The sequence below is a fragment of the Poecilia latipinna genome, unplaced genomic scaffold (genome assembly GCF_001443285.1).
Source record: "Poecilia latipinna isolate Pla-1442-1.1 unplaced genomic scaffold, P_latipinna-1.0 Scaffold402, whole genome shotgun sequence".
Lineage (NCBI taxonomy): Eukaryota > Metazoa > Chordata > Actinopteri > Cyprinodontiformes > Poeciliidae > Poecilia > Poecilia latipinna.
Genome location: NW_015113018.1, coordinates 562,608 through 586,219, shown reverse-complemented (window position 1 = coordinate 586,219; position 23,612 = coordinate 562,608). Strand labels below are relative to the sequence as shown.

The 23,612-nt window shown below is 38.1% G+C and overlaps 1 protein-coding gene across 3 annotated transcripts in view; it reads right to left on the bottom strand.

Moving 5' to 3' along the window:
• Positions 1–23,612, bottom strand: part of ush2a (Usher syndrome 2A (autosomal recessive, mild)) — a 211,267-nt gene that overhangs the window by 107,895 nt on the left and 79,760 nt on the right. For all 3 annotated transcript variants that reach the window (XM_015037369.1, XM_015037367.1, XM_015037370.1), the window contains exons 31-46: positions 23,093–23,219; positions 22,495–22,596; positions 21,201–21,389; positions 20,599–20,729; positions 20,227–20,506; positions 19,594–19,818; positions 18,723–18,803; positions 16,619–16,807; positions 14,370–14,504; positions 13,159–13,234; positions 11,861–11,946; positions 10,860–11,019; positions 8,496–8,658; positions 8,263–8,410; positions 2,733–2,890; positions 1,666–1,813 (exon numbers count right to left, since the gene is read on the bottom strand). In XM_015037369.1, coding sequence (XP_014892855.1) covers positions 1,666–1,813; positions 2,733–2,890; positions 8,263–8,410; positions 8,496–8,658; positions 10,860–11,019; positions 11,861–11,946; positions 13,159–13,234; positions 14,370–14,504; positions 16,619–16,807; positions 18,723–18,803; positions 19,594–19,818; positions 20,227–20,506; positions 20,599–20,729; positions 21,201–21,389; positions 22,495–22,596; positions 23,093–23,219 — 2,398 coding nt within the window. The remainder of the gene's footprint in view (positions 1–1,665; positions 1,814–2,732; positions 2,891–8,262; positions 8,411–8,495; positions 8,659–10,859; positions 11,020–11,860; positions 11,947–13,158; positions 13,235–14,369; positions 14,505–16,618; positions 16,808–18,722; positions 18,804–19,593; positions 19,819–20,226; positions 20,507–20,598; positions 20,730–21,200; positions 21,390–22,494; positions 22,597–23,092; positions 23,220–23,612) is intronic.

The following is a 23,612-nucleotide window of genomic DNA, read 5'->3' as shown; positions in this document are numbered from 1 at the left end:
GCTCTGGTTGACTTGGGTTGGGCTCTGATTGGTCTGGTGGTTCACGCTCTCAGCCCATGATTGGCTCATGGTCAGAGAGCGGCTACCTCTGATTGGATGGCTCGCCTGCAAGGATGGAAATGGCCATTCCGCCTTTGCACGCAGGCGTCCCTTTGTTTAAGAGATAAAATACGAAAAAGCCCGCGGTTTTGGTCAGAGTCTGCTGTGGATCGCGTCCGAATGCCCAGCTACGTTGATGCTACTGCTTATCTCTAGGCCGAAGGCTCTCCGGCCAAGTTTCACGAGGTAAGCGCTGGTAACTTGAATGAATCGAGCATCACGTGTTTAGTCAGAGTGTTTTGTACTGTATTCTGTGGGGAATAAATCGAGCATATTTGTTCTAGCAGTAACAGTGTTTGATGCATGTTGTTTTGCTGTAATCTGTGGGGAAATAAATCGAGCACATTTAATTCTAGCAGAAACAGCGTTTGGTTTCGTTATTGCCGCCGATCTCCTTCGACCCTGATTTAAAATTTCATAAAACAGCTTTACATTTCTAGATTGTCGCTGACCTAAAGTCACAAGCTATATCAAAAAACTTCAAAATATTTTCCGATACTAGTCGGGTTTGATTACTTCTTCTTACACCGTCCTATTTCGTGCCTGACTTTCTAAGTTTCCTTTGTTTGCTGGGAGTGTCTGCATGCGTTTGTATGTACAGCTCAGTCAATCTCGATGCATATTGTTCTGCTCTGCTCATCTTTGAAAGCTATGACAAAAACACTGAGTGCTTTTGAAACTGGAAATAACATTACTGTGCTCCCAGGCAATCAGCAAGTACTGTAGTCCCACATATCTACAGAGAAATAGCATCTGTCAGTTGCTGTTCGTAAGGGTCACATACCACGCTTCACCAAAGTATTCAAACACCTTTGATCTTGTTCACATTTTATGTTTTAACAACAGAACTCAATGTATATATTTTTAAATGATATAACAACATGAAGTAGCACAAAACTGTGTAGAGCAACCATGAACAGTTGAATTTAAAAAATCTAATAAAACCTGAAAAGTGTGGCAAGCATTTTATATTCAGTCCCCAGATAATTAATACATTCTCCCTGTTTGTAATTTACACTCGGTATGAATTTAGCCATTCTGTTCATTACCGCTCGGGGATAAAGTTATAAAGAACCATAAAGCAGGATTAGATCATAAAACAACATCTCAAGCACTGAACATCTGCACTGCACAATAGATAATTTGGAAATAAAATAAAGGCACAATTGCAAATCTACCAAGAGACAAAAAATTTACCTAAACTGAAAAGCTAGAAAAGAATAGCATTAATCAGAGAAGTAGTCAAGAGGCCCATGGCAACTCTGGAGGAGCTGCAGACCGAGCAACAACTCAGGAACGAGACAAAGTTTAGGCATACACTTTTAGTAATGCAGTAATCTATGGATTATTCTGACAACCAATCGAGTAATTGAATAAAAAATTTGATCACGTAAAATATTGGTAAATAGTGCCATGCACCATTATTAATATCAGAGATCAACACAAGCAGAAATTTTTCTAATTGTATTTTTTTTTAACATTAACATTAGATTTCATTTAATTTGTCTGTGAAAACATAAAATATACCCAGAATGAAAAGAGATACTGTTAGCCTTCAGGTGTCACCTTTGCTTTTGTAGTAAAGTGAGTAGCGGAGGTTTCCATTCGCTCGAGGAGGAGCAGTCCAGCGGGCTCTGAGAGATCTGGAGCTTTGATTGGCCAACTCCAGCAGCACAGGGCCTTCTGGAGCCATCTCCAATGTATGTGACTCCACCTAATTTAAATAAATAAAGGCATAGTCAGACCAGATGTGTACCCTCTCTGCATATGCAAACTATACAAGTAAAGGTTATAGACAAAATAACTTGCTTCATCAGCTGGTTTACCTGTGATGTTCTAACAAATACTCTATTAAATGCCATAAGCTGCTCGTCTGCATTAACTCAGTCTTTAGTTTTTTATTTTATTTTATAATCTTTTGTTCTTGCTCATCATTCTGACTCTCTATTCCATCATTCTCATTTACATCTCATTCTCAACACCTTCATTCTCAATTTCTGTTCATACTCTCACAGACTCCTCTTCTTTAGATTATCCCCTTTCTATACTACTCTCCTGTTCTGCAGTGTCAGCTATTTCTCCTGGTGTTTGACAAATCGTGGCATCCGTATTGGAAATATGCCTTAAAATCTGGCCTGTCGTCAGAGACGTTGCTGAGAATGGAGTGGCATTTCCCACCAAATGTCACAGTCGCCACGCAACCCTCGTTATTGAGCTGAGAGAATCGATCACCTTTATGAGGCCCAGTGACACACTGGCACACACATTCACTTTGTAGATGTCTAAGTGGAGTCCTCCATGGTCTGTCTATGTTTTTCTTTCTCTTATAGCACTATTCTGCTCTCTGGAAATCTGCTTTGCTGCAGTTTCGATTCACCATGTGATAGAAGATTATTCAGCAAAAAGAGGATTTTATGATGCGTTCGCTGCTCTAAATACCAGCTGTTGGTGGAAGAGCTGTACTAAATATTGCAGAACTGAACTTTTATGGACTCTATAAGTCTGGTGAATAAAAACAAACACTTAAAAGAATTCAAAAAAAGACTTAGTCAAACCCAATCCCTTATTGAAATTACTTGCAGAAAAAATGTTTTCTAATGTTCGGCCCATTTATAAATAAATGATTCACTGACCAATGGTCCTTTTCCACAGCCCTGTGCTGTGCATGCCTGCAGCCTAACTACATGTCGGCTCCATGGGGAAAGTCCTTCCACTATGAAGAACTTCTGAGAGGAACTGGAGTTGAAAACAAGGACTCCATCCATCCAAAGACCATAGCTTGTTATAACACCTGTCAAAAGAGAATATCTTGTTAGAAAACAGAAGACAAAAAGGGAAAAAGCAACAGCAAAACATTTGATGTCACTAAATGCACCCTGGTCATGTTTGAATAAAGCCTAGTTTAGAAATTTACTTTGGTATACAGTTCTGTTCAGCTGTTGGCTCCTTCCATCCGTCTGTCCATTCATCCAGGAATCAAGTCAAGATGGTTTAATGGAGTAACAGGTCCCAGCGGGAAATCAAGATTCCTTACATTTCATTATGGGGAAGCAAAGTCCAAGTGAGACTTGCAGGTGGAACCCTCAAAGAGGGTTGATCAGGAGAAGTCCTTGCCAAATGGCTAAAATCTCTTCAATAAGTCCTTTCAGTTTGGAGGAGCAGTGGTTCCACTCCAAGCTCCATTTAGATGAAAGCACTCTCTGAGCAACCCTATGGAAAAAGCCAATGACAGCTTCTACTGACCAGGATCTTGATTTTCTTCTGTAAAGATGTGTCTCTTATGAGTGTGGATGAAGGTTTGAATGTAGAATGACTAATACATCAAGAGTATTACTTTTTGACTAGCCTCTTTCTTCCGCACACAAAGACTAAATCTCTGTCTTCTGAGCACCCAGAATAGACCCACCCCTAGGCCTGTCGTGATAAACGATAAATCAATTAATCGCACGATAAATTAAACCTATCGTCCTCATTTTAATTATCGGCTTTATTTCTCTTCCTGTCTTTTTTTCTTTCTGTTGCTGGCACTGAATGAAAAAAGGCTCAGCTCCGGTGCTCTGCACTGACCCTCCCTTCCTCATTTCCTTAGTGTAATGTCCAGCTCACACTACACGAGTTGTCAGCCGATTGTTGGCCCATTTTCAAAACATGAGAAACACATTAGCCGACAGAAATCCTAGGTATAACGGTTCGATCGGGTTCGATTGTGCCGTGTGATGTCCAGCCACATGGGCACAAAAAAATGGCTCCAAGTCCAGTTACCTAATTTTAATGTCAGGCATTAATCAATGCTTTACTACAATCTACCTGTGACCCATGTGGCTAGAGTCAGCGTAAAGTCCTGACTGAATGAAAATTATTATAACCTTTTTATGTCACGTTAACGAAGAACAGCTGAAAAGTTACCGGGTTTATCAACTGCGGTAGCAAATTGGCTCCAGTTCCTCCCCTTGTCATTTCTATATTCTTTGCACGAAATGTTGAATAAATATTAATGTTGTTTCCACATATCATCTCCGATGTCCGCTGGACTTCGGGTTGCGCCGTGTCAGCTGTTTGGGATTCCCCTTGTAATCCCAAACATGGCTACAAGTCCAGTTAACTCATTTTAAAATCAGGCATTAATCAATGCCTGAGGAGAATCCGCACTTTCTGATTGGCTACCTGTCACATTCAGCTTTAAGCTCCCAGTCGGGGAAAACCCCTGATTTAGATCGGAGCGATCACGACAATCTAAATCACAATACAGGATGATCGGTTATGAAATCACCAGCAACAATCTTGGATCGCCCAACGTTCTAAGATTGTCGTAAGGGGAAAATAGGGGCGTAGTCAGATGTGCCCATCTTCTCTATTTAAATCTAGTGATTACTGAAGGCCAATATAGTATACAGACTTCATATCTGCACTCTTTTGGTTGAATGCAGTATTTATTTCCACTTTGGCTTTATGTTGTTTACTTTTTATTCAAGTACGTTTTTTGTTAATGGAGACTGAGAATCAATTTTATTTTTGTTTGTTTTGTTTATTTAGTTTCAGTTCCAGTGTTATGTGCTTTTTTGAAAAAAAAAAAAAAAGTGTATCAATCTATGGCAGGAAATTGCATGCATTATTAATCATCAACACAAAGGTCTTGAAACAATATTATCGTTTATCGCAATAATTTTTTAGACAATCGCTCAGCAAAATTTGTTATCGTGACAGGCCTACCCACTCCAGGGTCTGTTAATGGTTGAGACATAACTGAACTCCCTAATTAAGATACAGGCTAAGCAACACATGATGTTGGTCTTTCTGACTCACAGGATGAGAAAAATCCTTCAAAGTTTTGACTTGTTTTGCTTTCCTGGCAGAGTGTCTAGCCACCGAAGACAGACATACGTCTGGTAGACATTGAGCAGACAAGCATAGTCACATCAGTTTCCCACAGTCAGAAACATATCATCAGAGCAAGTGCTTACATGCATGCTGCTTGGATAATCAATTGGCATAAACCAGTCCTCTCATTTGGATTACAATCTCAATCTGACTGAGCTGAACCCAATCAGAATCTTCCAGTTGGGGTGTTTACATGACTCATTTTAATTTAAATCGGTTGCTTATTCTGAGTACTTATTCCCATCTAAATGTGCCATATGAGGACTACAAGCAGAACTAGTGACAGAGGGAAGAAAAGGCAAAGTTCACCGGGAACAATCTTAACTTTATGTCGAGAATGCAGATAGTTCTTGCTTTGAACACAAGAACCAGATCCTCATTTAAAGCATTCTCACCCAAAACACCAGCAACTAAATTCCCAGGGGACAAAGATGTAAATCTTGTTCCAATACACACCAGACAAACAAATTCATTTAATCTTTTCAACAGCTCTGCAATGGTAAAAGTCTTCTCCCTTGTTCCACAGCCAGGATAAAAGCCACACTGCTTCTCCATCTTATTTCCAGCAAAATAAAGTAGGTGCTCCAGGGCAGGCTAATAACTGTGACCCTTCAGTGGTTGGAAAACTTTTCCTAAGATTGGGACCACCTCCCTCGTCTGCCACTTCGCATAAAAAAAGACAGCAGAAACATTAATGCAGCAAAATTGACATTAAAATCAGGATAATCACAGTTAAACACGTTTTTGTGATTAATTACGCTGTGACTAAAAATCCTACATACAAGACAATGGGTGCTTTGTTTTTAACATGTAACTTTGTGTAATGTGTTGTCCTTGATGAAATAAACTGGAGCTGAATTATGCATCCAAAAGATGTTTATTTTATTTACAAAATCCTCTTATTCAATCGACTGCATTTTCTCCTCCTTAAACATCTATGTTGCCATCATATGTCCAAAACATCTATAAATTGTTTTCATTTTAACATGCTAGTTACAATCCATTTAGTTGGGCCTGCATTCCCAAAATACATCCACAGGCAGTTTTCTAGTTTCATCGGTCACTCATACTGTATGGCAGTGTCCAGACTGTAAAGAATAAAAAGCGAAAACGTGGCTTTGCGATGATGCAAAATGCATTCTGGTTCACTGCGTATGCAAATGAAAACTGACTTGCAGGCTCCAGGCCTGCCAGTCAGTGTGTCCTACAGATGAAAACAGCACTGAAATGACAATTGTAACCAAAGGCGCTACACAGGATGAAGACCCAGAGAAGGACAGTGGTACAAAATTGAACACACACACACGCACACACACACACACCAATGAGTGTGTAAATAGGTGTGAAGACACAAACGCATTCACAGACACACATAGATGTACTCAGTTGAAAAAGATCCACACATTTAATAAGAACCTATACCTCAAACACACAATTACGTGACATTACATCCACCTAATAAAAGAACGAAACAGTGCAAAGCCAAATGTGCCTTTCCTTAATAAAAATGCATACAGTAGGCTCAAAAGATCAGCGCTAAGAACTAAGGGTCCATTCTACTTTAATCATGTGTGGGTTTTATTATTGCTCAATACAGATATACACACCTATCACAAAAATGAAGACACAAAAACCCTACAGATGCAAGTTATCTGGGAAGCTCTTAATATGGCCAATCACATGCATGTGAGAGTGTGTGTGAATGCGTGCGGAGCACTGTGTGTGCTTGTGTGCGCGAATAAGCCCATATCAGTATAGGCTGTAATAAAGACAGGTTGGGAAATGAAGCAGCGAATGCATAACAGGCTTATTTCCCCTCTTTGTCTGCGTGTTGCCCCGACCTAATCCCCGAGAGGATTATCCCCCACAAATCCCTGCGGAATTGCGGAGAAAGTGTGTGTGAGGGAGTGTGGGGGGGGGGGGCAGCGAGAAAATAACACAGGATATCACTCTGTAACCCATCATCATGCTATTTATTAAATAAAAAAAGTCACTGGAAAATGGAACTGAGCATTTCTTCTTTCTTATTAAGAAAACATAAAGCTGTTTAAGTACAGGATAATACAGTAATCATCTTGCTTGTTATAAATTTCTGTCATCAGACGAGGAAAGCTTTAAGCAATTTATCCAGGTTAATATCCATACATATCACAGGGTTTATGGTGCAAATACCTTAATGTGGGATTAGGCATAAAACACAGACACAGCTATCACATTACACACACATATTACTGAATTGCATAAGCATGACATTAGCGTTTGATCATTTGTAGCGTCTTCACAAACTTTATGTATAGAGTCTGTTAAATGGGATGGAAAAGACGGTGAAATGCTTAGATGGTTTTTAGCCATTAATCTGATTTACTGAGAGATAAATTTATTTATTATTAAAGCCCTTTTAAATGTATTATATTGTTATTAATTGGTATATCATTTGAAATCAACTTTTAATGAGTGCTGCGAAGAAGTTATGTTTAATCCCATAACTCAGGCACAAAGAGCCTTATTTCACTTCGCTAATATTTATAGTTTATTCCACCGTTCATTTTCTATAAGCAGTTATTATTCATGTCTCACCTGCTGCTCTTTTTCAAAGAAATCACGTTCATTTAGACTCCACCGCTTTTTCTTTTGACAACTAGGAACTGAGAAAACAACATACAAGTTCTAATTGAACAAAAAATATAGAAAATAAAAAAACAATGCCTTGAGCCTATCTAAAACTGAATAAAAAAAATGTTGTAGCCATTTCAATTCATCTCCCATTTACAGAATGCAAAATGAATGGTAAAAAGTCAAAACAGGATCCCAGACAGTACAAGTATTTGGGCTTCCAGCCTGCAGTTCTCTCTTCAGTCAAAAGGGAGCACTTTTCATCCACTTAAAGTACCTTGTTGAAGCTCCATCCTCTCGCTCTTGCTCCCATTTAATCCTAATTTCAAACTGTTTGTTTTCCTAACCTTTCTCTGTCTCTGCCCGCTTCAGTTCCTCAAAAAGAAGGGGAAGCCCCTCCCAAGGTTCCTTTTCTTCCCCTCCTTGCCTGTTTTGTGTTTATCTCCGGTGATTCCTCACACAGACATACAGCTGTTCTCTTTTTGCACATCTTCAATACTTGTTTAGTCAGAAAAGTTTCAAACTGTTTTCATGTGTCTAATTGTTGTATTGACTGTTGATGAGAACTGTGTTTAGCTAAAAACTGAAAAACTGCCTTCATTCCTGTCAACAACATTGCATATTGGATGTATAGTTATCCAGAAAATGAGTGCATGATGCATGTCTTCTCACCATTTGGAGTCTCAGGAGGAGTCCAGCTGATGTTGAGTGAATGTGGGGACAGAGGGATGACGTGCGGAGCAGGAACGTCCTCTGGGGTGCTCTCCTCTGTCTGAACGTGGCTCGGGGGGCTTCTGGTGCACCCACCTCCTGTGCACGCCTGTCAAGCACAGAAACACACATGTGGACACACAAAAATAGAGATGCAAAAAGGTTTGAAAATAATTACTAAAAGGAGGACTCACAGCCACCGTAACAGAATAAAATGTTCCTGGAGTCAGACTGCGAAGTGTGTGTTCTTCAGCAAGATCTGAGCTGTTGTAGGCCAGAATGGGCTCTGACCCATCAGATGACAGTAAGACAGAGTAAAACTTCAAAACACCGTTTGTTTGCGAGGGACGTGACCACCTGGAAAGAGAGGAAGGCAAAGGCAAATAATAAAATTAAATGACACAAGTGCAAGATTTCAGCCAGGCATTTTATAAGACTTATTCTTTGGTATTGAGCTTTTGTATTCAAATTTTCAGTGCTGCTGCACTGAACATGTTAGATGGTTCACTCCATTTTATTGAGCTGTATGGTTGTAGTTACTTCGTATTATTGTTCCTCTATTAATATTATTTCATATTATTTTCTATTTATTTATTTTTTGTGTGTACACATCTAAGTTTTTTTGCACATCTCTTGTGCCGACAGCTTAACAGAACAATGTGATAATAAGACTAAACACTTATTATCACTTCTGCCTTACTGTGCCAGAACATATTTACGCTACAAACAAGGAAATTATCACAATATTGCTTAATAGGCAGCAACAAAGAGGGTGGCCCACAACAAATTTATAGAATAACTGATGTCACTGATGTATCTATTCATAAATCAAAGTTCATACAAAATGAATACATACATAAACATTTATTATAATGCTCACAGGCGTAAAAAGTAGCTAATGTATTTCTGAATTTAATGTCTTCACACAGTTTTCTTCTGTGTGCATTTAGTTGTGTTTGTTCCTGTGTCCATATTATGCATATTCACCACTACCAGGCATATGAAGTTGCTGCCATCATCCTGTGTCCTCATGTCCTCCAATAATGTATTTATTTAGATTTGTTTTAAGTTATAGTAAAGGCTATTTATTTTCATCTTTTGCCTCTGCATTTGGTTCTGCACACGTCACAAGACAGAAAATACCTTGTCATACTTGGTAATGTATTTAAAGACTTATGTTAGATTAGGGTAAAGTACTTCCAGTGGTAATGATTTGATTGTATAGTGACTTGACCTCCGAATGGCAAACCAGGATCAGCAGGTTGAAATGTTTGTTCTTCATTCAGTGGATAGAGCAGGTTCTACTCATTCCCTACTCGTCTTTCTTCCCTACATCGCTATGACTGTTTTCTTATTTCTCCCCTATTTCTGTTTTTCTCACTTTTTCTCACAGCGGCTGTAGAGTGGTATTGATCAAGCATGATCTCTCAACCTCTTCCTATTACCAATGTGTGAACAAGGTAAAACACAGCCTTCCCACACCTGATGCGTATGTTCAAAACATTTTAAGGATTCAAGACGTTGACAATGTCCAGCAAGCAGGGACACACTGCTATCTTTTATTACCAATTCATTTCTCAATCAGATTTACTCAGTGTAGTCACTGTTTTCCGTTAAATGAATACTTAAAACAATTTAATGGCAATACATTTGAACCCCTTTTGACAGGTGCAAGCAGTGGGCTCCAGGTTTAAAACTCTGGACGCTGCTCTAACTTCTGCCAATGAGCAGTTGACGAATGCTAAGTGCTATTAGCAGCTATGGAGGGAGGCAGTTTTTGTTGCAGTCAGTTTGCAATGGAGGCTCAGTCTTATTGAACCAGGTCGTTTCAATGTACTTCACATTCATTTGTGCATTACAGTTGGAATGCTGTGCAGGACTATGTGGTTCTTATGGTAGAGAAGTCCCGACAGTGAGAGGAATGGTTCGCCTCTCTTGATACCACATGGCAAATGAGCTCAATGAGTCCTTGATCAGACTGTCCAACCTTAAATCCAACAAAAGCAGAGGATTTCTGTGCCAAGATGCTATCTGTTTGGAGTGAATACTGTCGTAGCTAAGCTTCCAGACAGATTAATTACTACATCGGTACACTCAAACATCAGGAACACCAGCAGGTAAGCATGGTGGAAAAATACCAGAGATTTATTACAAGAATTTTGGTCCAATCAGAGGTCAGATTAGAAATGCGTAAAACAATTCTGTCTGGTAAACACAACTGCACTCCATTGGCACGTTGTTGTCCATTTCTCTCTTTTATTTTATCTCTAGACAGCTTTTATAAAACATAACTAAAAAGATTAAACACTTATTATCACTTCCAAGATTATAAATCAGTCACTATCATTGTTTAAGTAGATTCTTTTGGCTTGTAAATGTCTACATGCCACATGAAAATGCTAATGTTAAAAAGTTCAAAATGAAAATGCTATGCGTAACCCATTATTCATTGTGCTTTACGCGCCTGTCACTGTTCTCTGCTCTGAGCTCTGAGCGAGAATTTGTAATTACGCATGTACAACATGTTGTGGGTGTGAGTGTGTTTTTGGTGTGCTTACCCCACCAATATACTCCGGGAGTCCAGCAGCGTAAGGCTCGGAGCACGCAGGGGACCCGGAGGAAGCTCAGAGGTCAGCGCTGTAACTTGTGAACTGTTGGTACAGCCAACTTTAGTGCAAGCACTCAGTACCAAGAAGTTAGTTGAGTACACACCAAGACCTAAAACACAAATACACATTCACTAAAAGTTACAAAGAAAGAGACACACACACTACCTGACAGCACAGATCAGATAAACTCCAGCAGTTAGTTTTGCTCTTTTTTTTCCCTCAATCCACCCTACTCTGTTCAAACTACTTCTCTTCTTTTCTGTTAGAAAATCACCCACCATCTGCCCCACTGTTGGAATCTCACCCTGAAACACAATCTATTCTTGTACATACCATGTAATTACAATATCCATAATCCTCCCAATCACAGTGAAAATCAGACACTCTGCATTAATAACTCAGCATGGATGAGATGTGCTCTCACTCTTTCTTTGGCTTTCAAATATGCACACTTACACTTTTAAACAGCAAGATGGTTTAATAATTGTATAGACAGGCAGTGAAAATAAAACATAAAAAAACTTAAGCATATGCTCCTGCAATAGAGTTTGTACACATCAATGTATGATGCTTTGCGTGTTTCCTGTACATATGTGTGTCTGTGTGCATTCATCTTCATCTTTTTGGAGTACGCCTTCTCATTGGTGTTACATTTGTTTCATAGCCTCTTCAGGTATTTCCAATAAAAGCTGTAAGGGCAAATTGTGTGCATGGCTGTGCGCTAATGTTTAGTTTTCTTTGTTTCTCTGCCACTTCATTTTCATGTGTATGTTTAGCTTTCTTTTTGAAAGTGCTATTCCCTTGGTAAGGACTGAGACTCGTTCCTCTTTCAAATGCTAATCCCCCATTTTGCTTTTCTGCACCCCTCACCCCCTTTTTTCACTGAGGCCCCATCCCTCTACAGTCCCAGTGACAGCACACACAAACACACTTCTTTTTTTTTTTTTTACCGGTGATGTTGTGTTGACTGTTTTTCCCTCTGTAGACCATTTCACTGTTGTGATAGAGGATGTATTCTGTAATGTCTCCATTTGGCCTATCAATGGAAAAAAAAGTAATAAATAAATGAGAACAATATTTTAGAATACTGCACAATTTATACAGTTACAGGACAAACCTTTAGTGAGAATCTTTGGGTGGTTTTCTGTTTCAATAGGTCCTTGATGAGGATGTTTAAAATACTACTTTTGCATAGAATTGTAAGCTAGAAAATTCTGATCAATCACCTGTGTCACATTGCATCATTTCCCGGTCTTTTATTTTTTTATTTGCTGTTGCACATGCATGTTCCAGGATAGAAAAGAAAACTAGGTGGTTTGCTGCCCTTCTTGTTCAAAAATCTTTGACTAATTGTGTGTGCAGATGTGACAACAAGCATCTGCTATATATGTTGAACAAATCAACTCTGGTGGCACATTCACTGGGAGTAAACTGCACTAGAGCTTGATAGTGCAACCTAAAATTTAAATGACACAGGCACAGGCAACCTAAAATTTAAATGAAATTGAACTTCTCACTTTAAGTTCTTTAAAGAAAACTGCTCTTTTGTGCAATATTCTTAGCAGCATTTCCTTCCATGGTTATGATAGTAGGTAAAAAAAGACTCCTCACTATCTATAGGAGGAAATCACTGCCAATATAAGACAATGATTTCAAGCACATTTGTCCCTTATGGTAGTCAGTTTGCTAGAAAGATTGACATGAGTTATTTTATCGGTACTTTTTCACAAATTCACCCATGTTTATGAAATGACTACCGCATTTTTCAGGCTATGAGCTGGTACTTTTTTCCCCACGTTTTGAGTCGGTGCGGCTTTTCTGTGGATTCTTCTTCAACCACCAGGGGGCTCTCTAGCAGGAAGTGAATCATTGGAAGTCAAAATGGGAAATCAAAAAAGAAAGCGCTAGTTTTCATTTAGAACAAGCACATGCTAGCAGCAGGCACGACGGAGAAATGTTTTCAAACTCATACCCGCTCATCATGGAAACAACAGGAAGAAGTTAATATGATGCAGCTTTTAAGCTGAAGGCTATCGATCTGGCAGTACAGATCGCTGCACGTAACAGAAAAAATTACATTTCTTGTGTATCAATCGGACGGAAATGGGGAGAAAAAAGAACTACACAAAGGTATAGACCAGGATATTAGATGCAAGTTAGATATAATTAAAATAGATTAGCTAAGCATATGATTTGTGACGTTAAAGGAAAAATGAGCCAGATAAGAATGTATTTTTTATTTTTTTACCTTGCTGGAGGTTCCCAGGTTAAATACAAAGCGGAAGGAGATGCAGCCACAAATGGAGGAGAGACCACATCTGGAACTGAAATTGCACTTAAATGAAAATATATCTACATAATTACATATGCAGATATTTTGGTTCATTCAATAAAAAAAAAAGAAAAGAAGGTGGTCACAAGTTTTTGTAGGAATACAAGTTACACTCTTTCATAGGTATTTATTTTATGCCCAATCTTCTATTCACAAAGTTCTGATAAAAATAATGGTCAAAAACTGTAAAGAAATAAAGCAAAAAAAAAAAAAAGGAAAAAGTTGCTGCTCCACCTCACTGAAAGGACCAAGTTCAGGTGGTTCAGAAATCGTAAAAATATATTTCCTCACTGTCTCTTATTGGAGGTTTTCCTCTTGAAAGTTATTTAGTTGTTTTAATGATAAAGTTACCTGAGTTAAGACCAGAACATGCCACTGAACAAAGTCAATAATCTGTGTCTAAAAAGACATAGATGATAAATAAATGCCACTAAATATTTTTAAAAGCTTGATCGGTATCACCGGTGTCTGTGATGCGAACCCACACAACCAAAGAACAAAATATGAAAAGCTTCATATTTCATGTGATGCAGGTGTCTCTGACACATTAACAGGAGGTAAAGAAAATGTTCTCATGGGGGAGTGAAACTGTGCCGCACAGTAAGCATTAATGAAAAGAATTTTAAATACGTTTTCTTTCCTGGAGTCTCTCTGACATGTTTCAGTGCTTTAACATTTTGCTCTGTAGAAATCAATACAGTAATCTGTTTCTTCCCTTTAGCGTCACATTGATTTTTGCTGTCTCTGTACTGACCCCTGCCGTCACATTATCTCCCCAACAAGGCTGGTTACTCCTACACAGATTAATGCAGCAACTGAAAAAATGAAGACAAATCTTTGCCTTTCCCAGTCAAGTTTATATTTCTTTATAATCTTTTAAAATCTATACTGTCATCTTTTGTCAAGCTGTTTAGCACACCAAGTGCTTTATTCTTTTCAAATTTTCCATCTTTCATTGAGTCATTCCGTCCTTGTTTTAATTTGTCTACCTTTTGTCTAAAGTAACAACAAAGCACTCTTTCTCACTGTTTGTGAAAATGAAAACTAAGTCACAAATCAGAAATAAAGATAAACTGAACAAAGATGTTCACAGATGAAGAGAAAAATTGTATTTGTGCATTTCTTACCTTCTTCTGGGGTTTTGAAGTTTGATCTTACATCATTTTCACCATTACCAACAGGACTCTCAGTGCATCCAGCAGGACTGCACACACTTACAGTGACGATGTACTGGGTTGATGGAGTGAGGCCAGTTATCACACCTGAAGAAGAGCGGAAAAGCAGTGAAGTAAAGAGCGTAGACAAGGAACGGTGTCTATAAACAAACCTAACTTTGGACAAACACCAATCCGATTCAAATTATGTGGTATGAATTCAGGAAAAATCAGTAATTTGATCAAATCAATAAATACATCTGGAGAGAGGAGGTATGGGTGGGTTTATTAACTGGCTAACTGAGCCTTAAGTGTGCTACTTCCACTGACAAATTAGCTCAACTTGAGCGATTAGAAGCTATTGTTACATGGTAAAAACAACTTGGGAAAACAGAAACAGTCGCTCCGTTCAACACTCCTGTCCCTCAGTCCCAACATCCTGGATGTGATTAGACGCACTCTGCCTCTTGTTCAATAACTGGACAGATGGATGGAATCATTTTCAGGGGCATAGCATTAAATCCCACATAGTCAAGACCTTTTAAAGCTGAACCAGTGGAGTCTGAGTTGGAAGTCCACTTTTCATTCACATTTTAATTGCCACACCTCAAATCAATCAAATCAACCCACTGGAAGTTAAATGGCGTCTCTTTGTAAAGACAATTAACTTGAAAGAGACTGTATACTTTAAGACCCCGTTATACTAAACATGCCTTAACTGGATCATTTTATTCTGTATAAAGCATAACACCAAAATCTACATCCAAATGGCTTGAAAGTGTGCTTTAAGTACTTTTTTTTTCTGTGTGGTACTGTTGCTAAGCAAATTTGCAGTGCTTGGCAAACAGACCCAGCCTATTCTAATTGTTAAGCTTTACTCGTCTCTGTCTGATGTTTTTTAATTTAGCAGTCTTGGCCTCCTTCACTCCTTTATGCATTTCCAAAGTCACTTTTTTTACATTGTCTGTTTTCTCTTCCACTCCTCCCCACTCCCCTTTCTGCCTTTTGTGCTCAATCACCTGTACTTGTCTATTTTTCTCGCGCTCTCTCAGTGTTACCCATGTCTTTTAATTCAATTAGGGGGCCAGGGCCCCACTCTGCCGCTATTACACCCTCATTTGCTTTCTGTGTTTTTTAGCCATCGGTGTAATTCTCCAGTCAGGTGTCGAGGCTATCATAAATTAAGAAGGAGCCTTATCACAGTGGACAAAATGTCTGGAAAAGAGAGGGGGAGGGAATAAGGACCAGCAAAAGAGACACTGGAGAAGACAGAGGCAGCAAGCTCATCATCATATTTGCCTAGAGACATAGCAGCGTGGATGAGAGGGGGGACGAATCGCAGGAGTGGACGCAGACATCATCTTCATCATAAAAGACGAAGTGGGGAAAGATAGAAAAGTGAGCAACAGCAAGAGAGAGGGACGAAAAGGAGTGATGCCAGGGAATGAGATCACTGGGATAGTCCTGAGTGTCTTGTTCCAAATGGAGACAGTCTCCTAAAGCTGGAGGCAGGCCAACGAGACATTAACGGGTTTAGCTGGAACATCGTGGATGTATGTGTGTTATCATGAAAAGACAAGAAGGGAGAAATTAAAGTAGGATGTCTTTTCATATCGGGCCAAAAAGGTTGTTACAGGTGTATGAGAACTCCCAGAAATCATCGGCAACAGGTTCAACAGAACTGAGTAAAAGTTAAAGCTTGAATCAAAATCTATGCGTTTTGTTGTAATTTTTCAAAAAGGGGTTAGATCGACTGTGATCAGTGTCACAAACTTTGTGGGATCCTTGTGATTAGATTGGTCAGAGACAGCAACAGAAATGGCCTCAGCCATAACGATCAGATTCTGTTGACGGCCCAGAAAATCACATCTTGAAACAGTATTAAAACCGGTGCCATTTGTCTCTGTTGCCTGTACTTTAGTTTAGCCATGTCTTTGTAAATGTCTATGTTAATATGCTGGTATAGTGCAGTGTTGAAACTTTTGTTTGCATTTATGTTTTAACTAGTCTTCTTCACATTACCTCCTTTCGAACCTTCCAACAAGAGACCCAACCTTTTATTTGTATAAAGTTTAGAAAGAAATGTGTAGAAACAGGTCTACCGTAAATGCATAGCTGTGTACAAAAAAATACTTAAAATTGCATGAAGATGGGACTACAATATAACTTAAATGTCCAATAACAATAACAAATAAATTAGAGGGTGAAAATATGTGCTTTACCTGTGAAATTTCCATTAGCCAAGTATGTGGCTGTGATAGGTGGCACTTCTGGATGGTCCTTATTATAAGCTTTCAGCTCATATCTGTCGATAAGCCCTCGGACGTCACCTGTGGGCGGTAACCACCTCACCTTGGCACTGAAGCCGCTGATACTCTCCACTGCGGCTGGAGGTGGTACAGATGTAGGAACTAGACATTTTAGAGAAGAAATGATCAAACTGAAAGAAGACTGTCAGAATTAGATTACTGTTGATAGATAATATTTTAGAAAGAAACTTAAAACCGCATTACACTTTCTTTCTCCAGAAATCAGAATTGCATCACTAAGTTATTACATTTAAAAAATGTAACTCAGAAATGATGTTTCTCACGAATGTAGCAGTTGAATTTTTGAAATGTAATAAGTTGGTGAAATTGTTCAAACATCTCACTTTTTGCACACTAACTCTTTTCCACAAAATCCAAAAACCACCTCAAGCAAACTTTTTAGCAAAATTTAGGATGTTTTTAAAAATGTTGCTGTTTCCATCAACTTATTCTAATGCAACACTTCAAAATAAAAAACAAAACCTTGATGGAAATACCACTACAAACACTTGTTCTAAGCTATAATGTTATTGAAGTTATTTCCATGTAAAATTATAGTTTAATCTATAAGTTTATTTTTCTTTTTGACCGTCTTAGGACTTCTTCTAGAGACAATCAAGGACTGAAGAGGACATTTTTTTGACTTTCCCCTGTTTTGTAAAATGTATTTGTATAATTGAGCAGAATGAGTCATTTTTTTCTGTTTGAAAATCTTCAGTAAAAACAAAATAAATAAAAGAAATATGACACTGTGTGGAATGAATCTACATATGACATGAGTTTCACTTTTTGAGCTGAATCCCCCTCAAATATTTCCAATATTACTGTGATGCACCTAAAGGTATCCAACTGACTAAAAAAGAGAAAAACCTTGTTTACCACAAGCACAAGTCAAGTCAAACCTCAAGAGAAAAGTATATAAATACAAAAAACAGAAACAACAGGTAGACGGCACATGAGATTAAAGAAAAAGCTTTCCCCATCTCTCCGTATTTAATAGGCTCAGTAAATCATGCCTAACCATTAGCATAAATAGTATTTATGAGAGTAGTAACTTTTTCAGCACTGATTTAATACAGCCAGCTATTCATTCATGGCTATATTTCACAGCATTCAGCTTCCCACCTTTCCCTGTTGGCTTTTTTCTGAACATCATGAGCCACTGAGGGAGGTCCATCCAGGTCTCCTTTTCTACTCCCTTGTGATCTTCGTCGCTGTCGTGTTTTGTTTTCAGTCATTATTTGATATTTTTGTCAACACCTGTTTTTACCCCTAATTATCTGCTTTGTTTCTCATGGCATTTTGATTTTTTATCCATTAGTCATTTAATTCTTTCATTCTTGTGCTTGTGCCTTTCTAAATGATCTAATTAGTCATGTTTGTTGCAATATCTTCTTGTTTATGTTCATCATTTTTCCTCTCTGTATCACTCAGTCGCCTTGCACATTTCTTTATCCCCTCCCTTCCTGTTGTGCCAATTTTATTTAAATACTATTCTAAATTGTTGGATTCCTTCCCTCCTCCTTCATTTTGTTAGTTCTTACCTCTCCGATCCCTCATTGTCCTTTATTTCTTCCTGTTTTTAGCACTTTCTCTCTCTCTTCAATTTATCTCTCCCTCTCTCTGGCGTTCTGAGACCTACTAGTGTATCGTTCACTACTAACGAGCAGCTTTATATTACACGAGGGACCATATAGGCCATTCTGGGTTAACAGCCTTTTACTGTGATGCCCTTTATAGAGGCCTTATCAATCTCTTATACCGTCAGACCCTAGTTATATCAATGGCCTTCAATAAGGCTAACACACTGTACAAGATAATGCTGGTTCCACCTGAAAAATATTTTAAGGTTGAAGAAGAATTGCACATTTCAACACACAAGACAAAGCAGAAAAAAATACCTGACGTACTCTATGCAAATACTGTATACAAAATGGACCATAGTTAATAATTACAAGTGCATACTATACAATCATCATCTTTGTACATTACTATTATTACTACAGAGATGTCATACCTTTGCCTTGACTCCGTCCTCTCTGCCATGGTGATGCTGCCAAACCTCCTGGAGCCAAGGCAACAAACCTGTACAGGTACTCTGAAACCACAGGTGTTTTTATAAACACACACAGACAGACAGACAGAGCATATTGATTACAATCAGATGCAATGCATCTAAAAAAGTACAGAGAACACATGTTTTCAAAACTAACCCTAAACTTACTGGTTTTGGAGATATTTTCTTGCAGTAATCTTTATGATTTAGTTCTCAAATACCCAGAAATATTTTGACACATTACTTAAAAATCTCCAGATGTAAATAAGCATTACATTTAGAACTAAGTTTGAAGCATACATAACTCCAGGCCTAATTAACAGTAACTCAGCACTATCACCACTATCATTAAGAGCATGTGCTTGCCTAGTGTATGTAAATGGCCAGGTAATATTCCTTTACAGTGTAAGAGAATTGACAGAGATTATTCCCAAAGCAGCACCAACAGAAAGAGATGCTGAATTCATTTTCCAGAAGGAATCTAAAAATATCAAGTTTAAGGAACATGGTGTCACTATGCATTCATTCATATAAAAATATTAAGTGTACATGCTGCACAGTACATGAAAATACTTTTCAACAGGCTGACAGATCAAGTCATTTTTATTGGTTTTTGTAATACTCATATTTTCAAAAAAAAAAATTTAATTTTTGGTTTTTATTAACTTCAAAGCATAATAATCCAAAAATAAAAAAAATAAACTCTTAAAATGTGCCACTCTGTTGATTAAGTAGACATAAAACATAAGTTTAACTTTTTAAAATAAGCTAGTAGAATTTTAGCTATTTACACTTTTCAACATGCATGTGAAAGAAAAATGCACATTGTTACCTGTGAAAGGCAGCAAACCATAATCTGTGGCTTGTGTCTGTCTCCCGGTGTACACAAGCACAGAATCATTTCCTCTGCAGTTAAAGCGGCTCTCAGTGGTAGGACAGCCGTCTAAGTTGACTCTAACAGATCGGCGGTAAGCAACCGAGAGATTAATACTTCGACTGACAGGAGGGGTTCTTTCATCACTGCGAACAGTCAGACCCCGAATGCAACCTCCAAGCCCTGAGAAAGAAACCAGACAAACAAAAGGACCAGAATGTGTCACAAGGATTATCCCGTTTTATGTTCGGTTTGATTTGAGTTGTATTGTTCTTCACTTAGTTCTGCATATTTCTCATCATACAACACACTCCCAATTATGTTTGTGTAATTATTGGAATACTAGAAAATAAGTTGAACTTAGGGTAAATAAACTTCCAATACCTCCATGATATGTCAGTGTGTCTTACAAGAAGAAACTTCCCAGAAAGAAAACCAAAACCACGAAGCTCCCAAACAAATGAAAACTATTTGTATAGAAATATTAGGAGATTGCAGAGAACAGAACTAAAGCTACCAAGAATATTAATGAAACAGTCACAGGTCAAAACATATTTAACTTTGAACACCTGACATTTTTATGCACCTTACCGTGTTTGTGACTTTGACCATTAAGACCAGGATGTGAGAGTTCAACGGGCACGCCACCCAAATACAGAGGAGAACTGACTCTCAATCTTGCTGACTCTCCCACTTCCCACATTTCCTCGGCCCAATCTCCCACCGCAGCAGAGATGAGGGAGCCCCGTTTTGCGAGTGACAACTGTTTCCAGTCTCCATCACAGTAGCTAAGTCCAACCCACATGCGGAGTTCAGTTGCACGGCCACCAGAGGCAAGAATGAAGGACAAGAGACCGGCTTCCAGTTCTACCTGGAAAAAACCCCCAAACAAAACAAGAAGGTTGATATTACAGTTTGTCTTTCTTCTTAAAATTGTAGCTTGAACTGAGTCCATTATCTTACAAGCATGTAATCTTCGGTTTGTGTGCCGTATGCAAACAGCAAAAGTGCACTGAGCTGGTCAGTCCTGAAATCCATTGAAATGTCAAAGTTATGTCCTCCACTGAAAACACCTGTGTCCAACTCCAAGTAACCTGCAAGTACACAAAGTATGTAATTAGTGCCAAAATGTATTTGTATAACAGTAAAACATGTTAAGTTTGAAATATAGAATATCTTTTAGGGTACAAATAATTTAATCATACTCTCAAAGAGACTGAATAAGCAAATAACTCCTACAAGGCATTTAGAAAATCAACTAATGAACTTGATCTTGAGACAGAGATCAATTATCTTATATTTCCTAAGAAGCAGCAAACTCATTACACTGTCATTAGCAGCAAGCGTTGTACTGAGATAAGAACCAGGAGAGGTTTATTTGGGCACTAAAGATAAATTAAATGTTGACAAACATAGTTTGACAGTCCATATGGTGTCAAACTATACCTAGTTAGATATGTTTCTACATCACAGTGTATATCATGGCCTAGAGCTTAAATTTTACAATCTAGAAAAAAGAAAAAAACAAACATAAATTAACTAAGAAGTTAAAAGTATAATCCTACCATCACCCAGAAAATGGACTCCTTTTACAGTTTGAAGAGGACATCCTTCCCAGCTTTCATACACTCCCACCTTCCTGGTGGCTTTTTTCCAATCCAGTATTTCCCATTCCTCTGCAGGGCTGTCACTCATCTTTACACTTATGTCTCTGAGGCAGCCAGAGAAGCCCCTCCGAACCAGTCGGGTATCCCCTGGAAAGACAAACTATCACTGTCAGCCTTACCATCAGCACAAAATAACAAAGTACAGATTTAGGTAGAAGTTTTGGATGGACTTCTCATCGGGATGAATTTCATATTAATTTTCTTCTTTTATAGATTATTTGGGAGGAACAACATAGAACTTCAACAATTTGTGAAAGGATGAATTGGGAGCACAAGTTTGAAATTCTTTAGCATTTTCTCAAATCCCCGCAGGGTCACTATTATATATCACTGCTCAAATATCCTACAGGCTGAAATGTCAGCTGTGCCTTTTATGTAACAATTGTAAAGCTCATAGCATAATAACAGCTGAATATATAACCACTGTGCTGGACGGAAGTTTAATTTTAATATTAGGTTAGAGTCAGGGCTCTGATTATTCCAGAAGTTTAATCATACTTTAATCATACTTTGTACACTCTAACACCTGTAGATGTTGACCTTTTTGAACACTCAATTACGTCCACGGTTTTAATAAGCTGTTTGGTGATTTAAGGTGGAAAATTTGGAACCGATCTAAATCTACTGATTCCACAATTTACCTGTACAACTGGCGTCAAAGCAGCCCCACATCTGTTTTATAAATACTCGAACATTTCAGTCAAGCTTGAAAATGTATTGTATTGGCCAGTCCAGTGATTGCTGTCAAAAAATAATGTTAAACTGGCTCATATAAACTTCCAACTATACTCAATCTTCATCACCAACGAGAAGCTAATAGGCCTCGAGACGTTCTATGACCTTCATGTCTACAGATTTAGGTGAGTGAACTGACAACATATGAGGAAAATCCCCAATAAATTTAATCTTGCAATCTCAATTGTTGTCATTAAAAATCATTGAAGTTGTATGCTGCATAATCCTTTTGTCTTGGCAATAAAATGGTTAAATTCATAATGAAAAACTCAAGTTTAATTTGGCAATTGCAATCATACATAGTGGGTAGATGTAAATAGCAACTGTACATATTCATTGTAAAAAGAAACAAAGGTTTTGATCATCATAACATAAAAACAACAATAATTTAAAGCTACACTTATGCTGTAAAACTGACAATTGGCATAAATAGCATAAATAATGATTTGAGCTTCACCTGAATCATTTCTTAGAATAGCAAAATCTTCAGGCAGACCTCCAATGAACAGTCCCATGTTTTCCCCAATGATGCTGTTCCCGCTGGAAGCTGATGCACTTCCTGTGAGCCGTAAATGTAGGGTGATGGTGGCAAAGTAAAAGAGCAGAACAGGACAACAAAAAGGACTTAATTCAGGTTTGTTTAGCCAACAATGACTCCTGTGTGCACTGATGTATGTGGTGACTATTTTAAATACACATTTGTCTTTAAACCATTTGAGTTTCCTGGAAAACTCATAAATAAAATGTACTTCAAAACTTAAATTAAACTGACTTACTTTAAGTCAATTAGTATTAGAAAGGATCAGTATTAGAAAGGAAAAGCAGCAGAAGAAAAGTAGCAAAAAACACACATAAAAAACATTGTTTTTCGTTTCTTTGGGCCTGACAGTAATTTGGGATTTACTTTGAGTAAAAAATACTCAAAGTGATTCTCACTATCCACATTTAAACTTGTACCCAAGTCGTATTTAAGCACTGAGAAGCATGCTATACCATTTACAGAGAAGCAGAAGCAGACACACAGAATGGTTGGTGTGATTATAAAATATAGTTACCGCTATATTGGTGGTTTATAGTGATTGTTCCCACAGCCCTTTGCCTAGTTGCTACTATATTGTGCCACTGGCCATCACTGTAGCGGCGATTCCCGTCACCGTGAATACCTACGGCCACTGCTGAACCCTATGAAAAAAAAAAAAAATGCATAAACAAGCAATATAAACCAACAACATGGGCAAGAACTTAAAATGCTTTTGTAAACATTGACTAAAGGTCTATGGGTTTTAGAGCAATTACCAAAGTTAATCTACAAACTTGAAGCAAAAGCAGAACACTTGCACAACCAAGACACATTAGAAAGAAACAAACGTGTACACATAATGATCAAAGTGCTGTTATGGAGCTTTTTGCTAGCTATTATGCATGACATCATTGTTCTGATCAGCTTTTAGTAGCAAGTAGGTAAGGAGCAATATACTAAAACAAGAAATCACATAAATGTGAATAAACACAAACACACGGTGATGAAGATTTAATGATGAGATCAATAAATGTATGAATGCCAGAGTATATCAG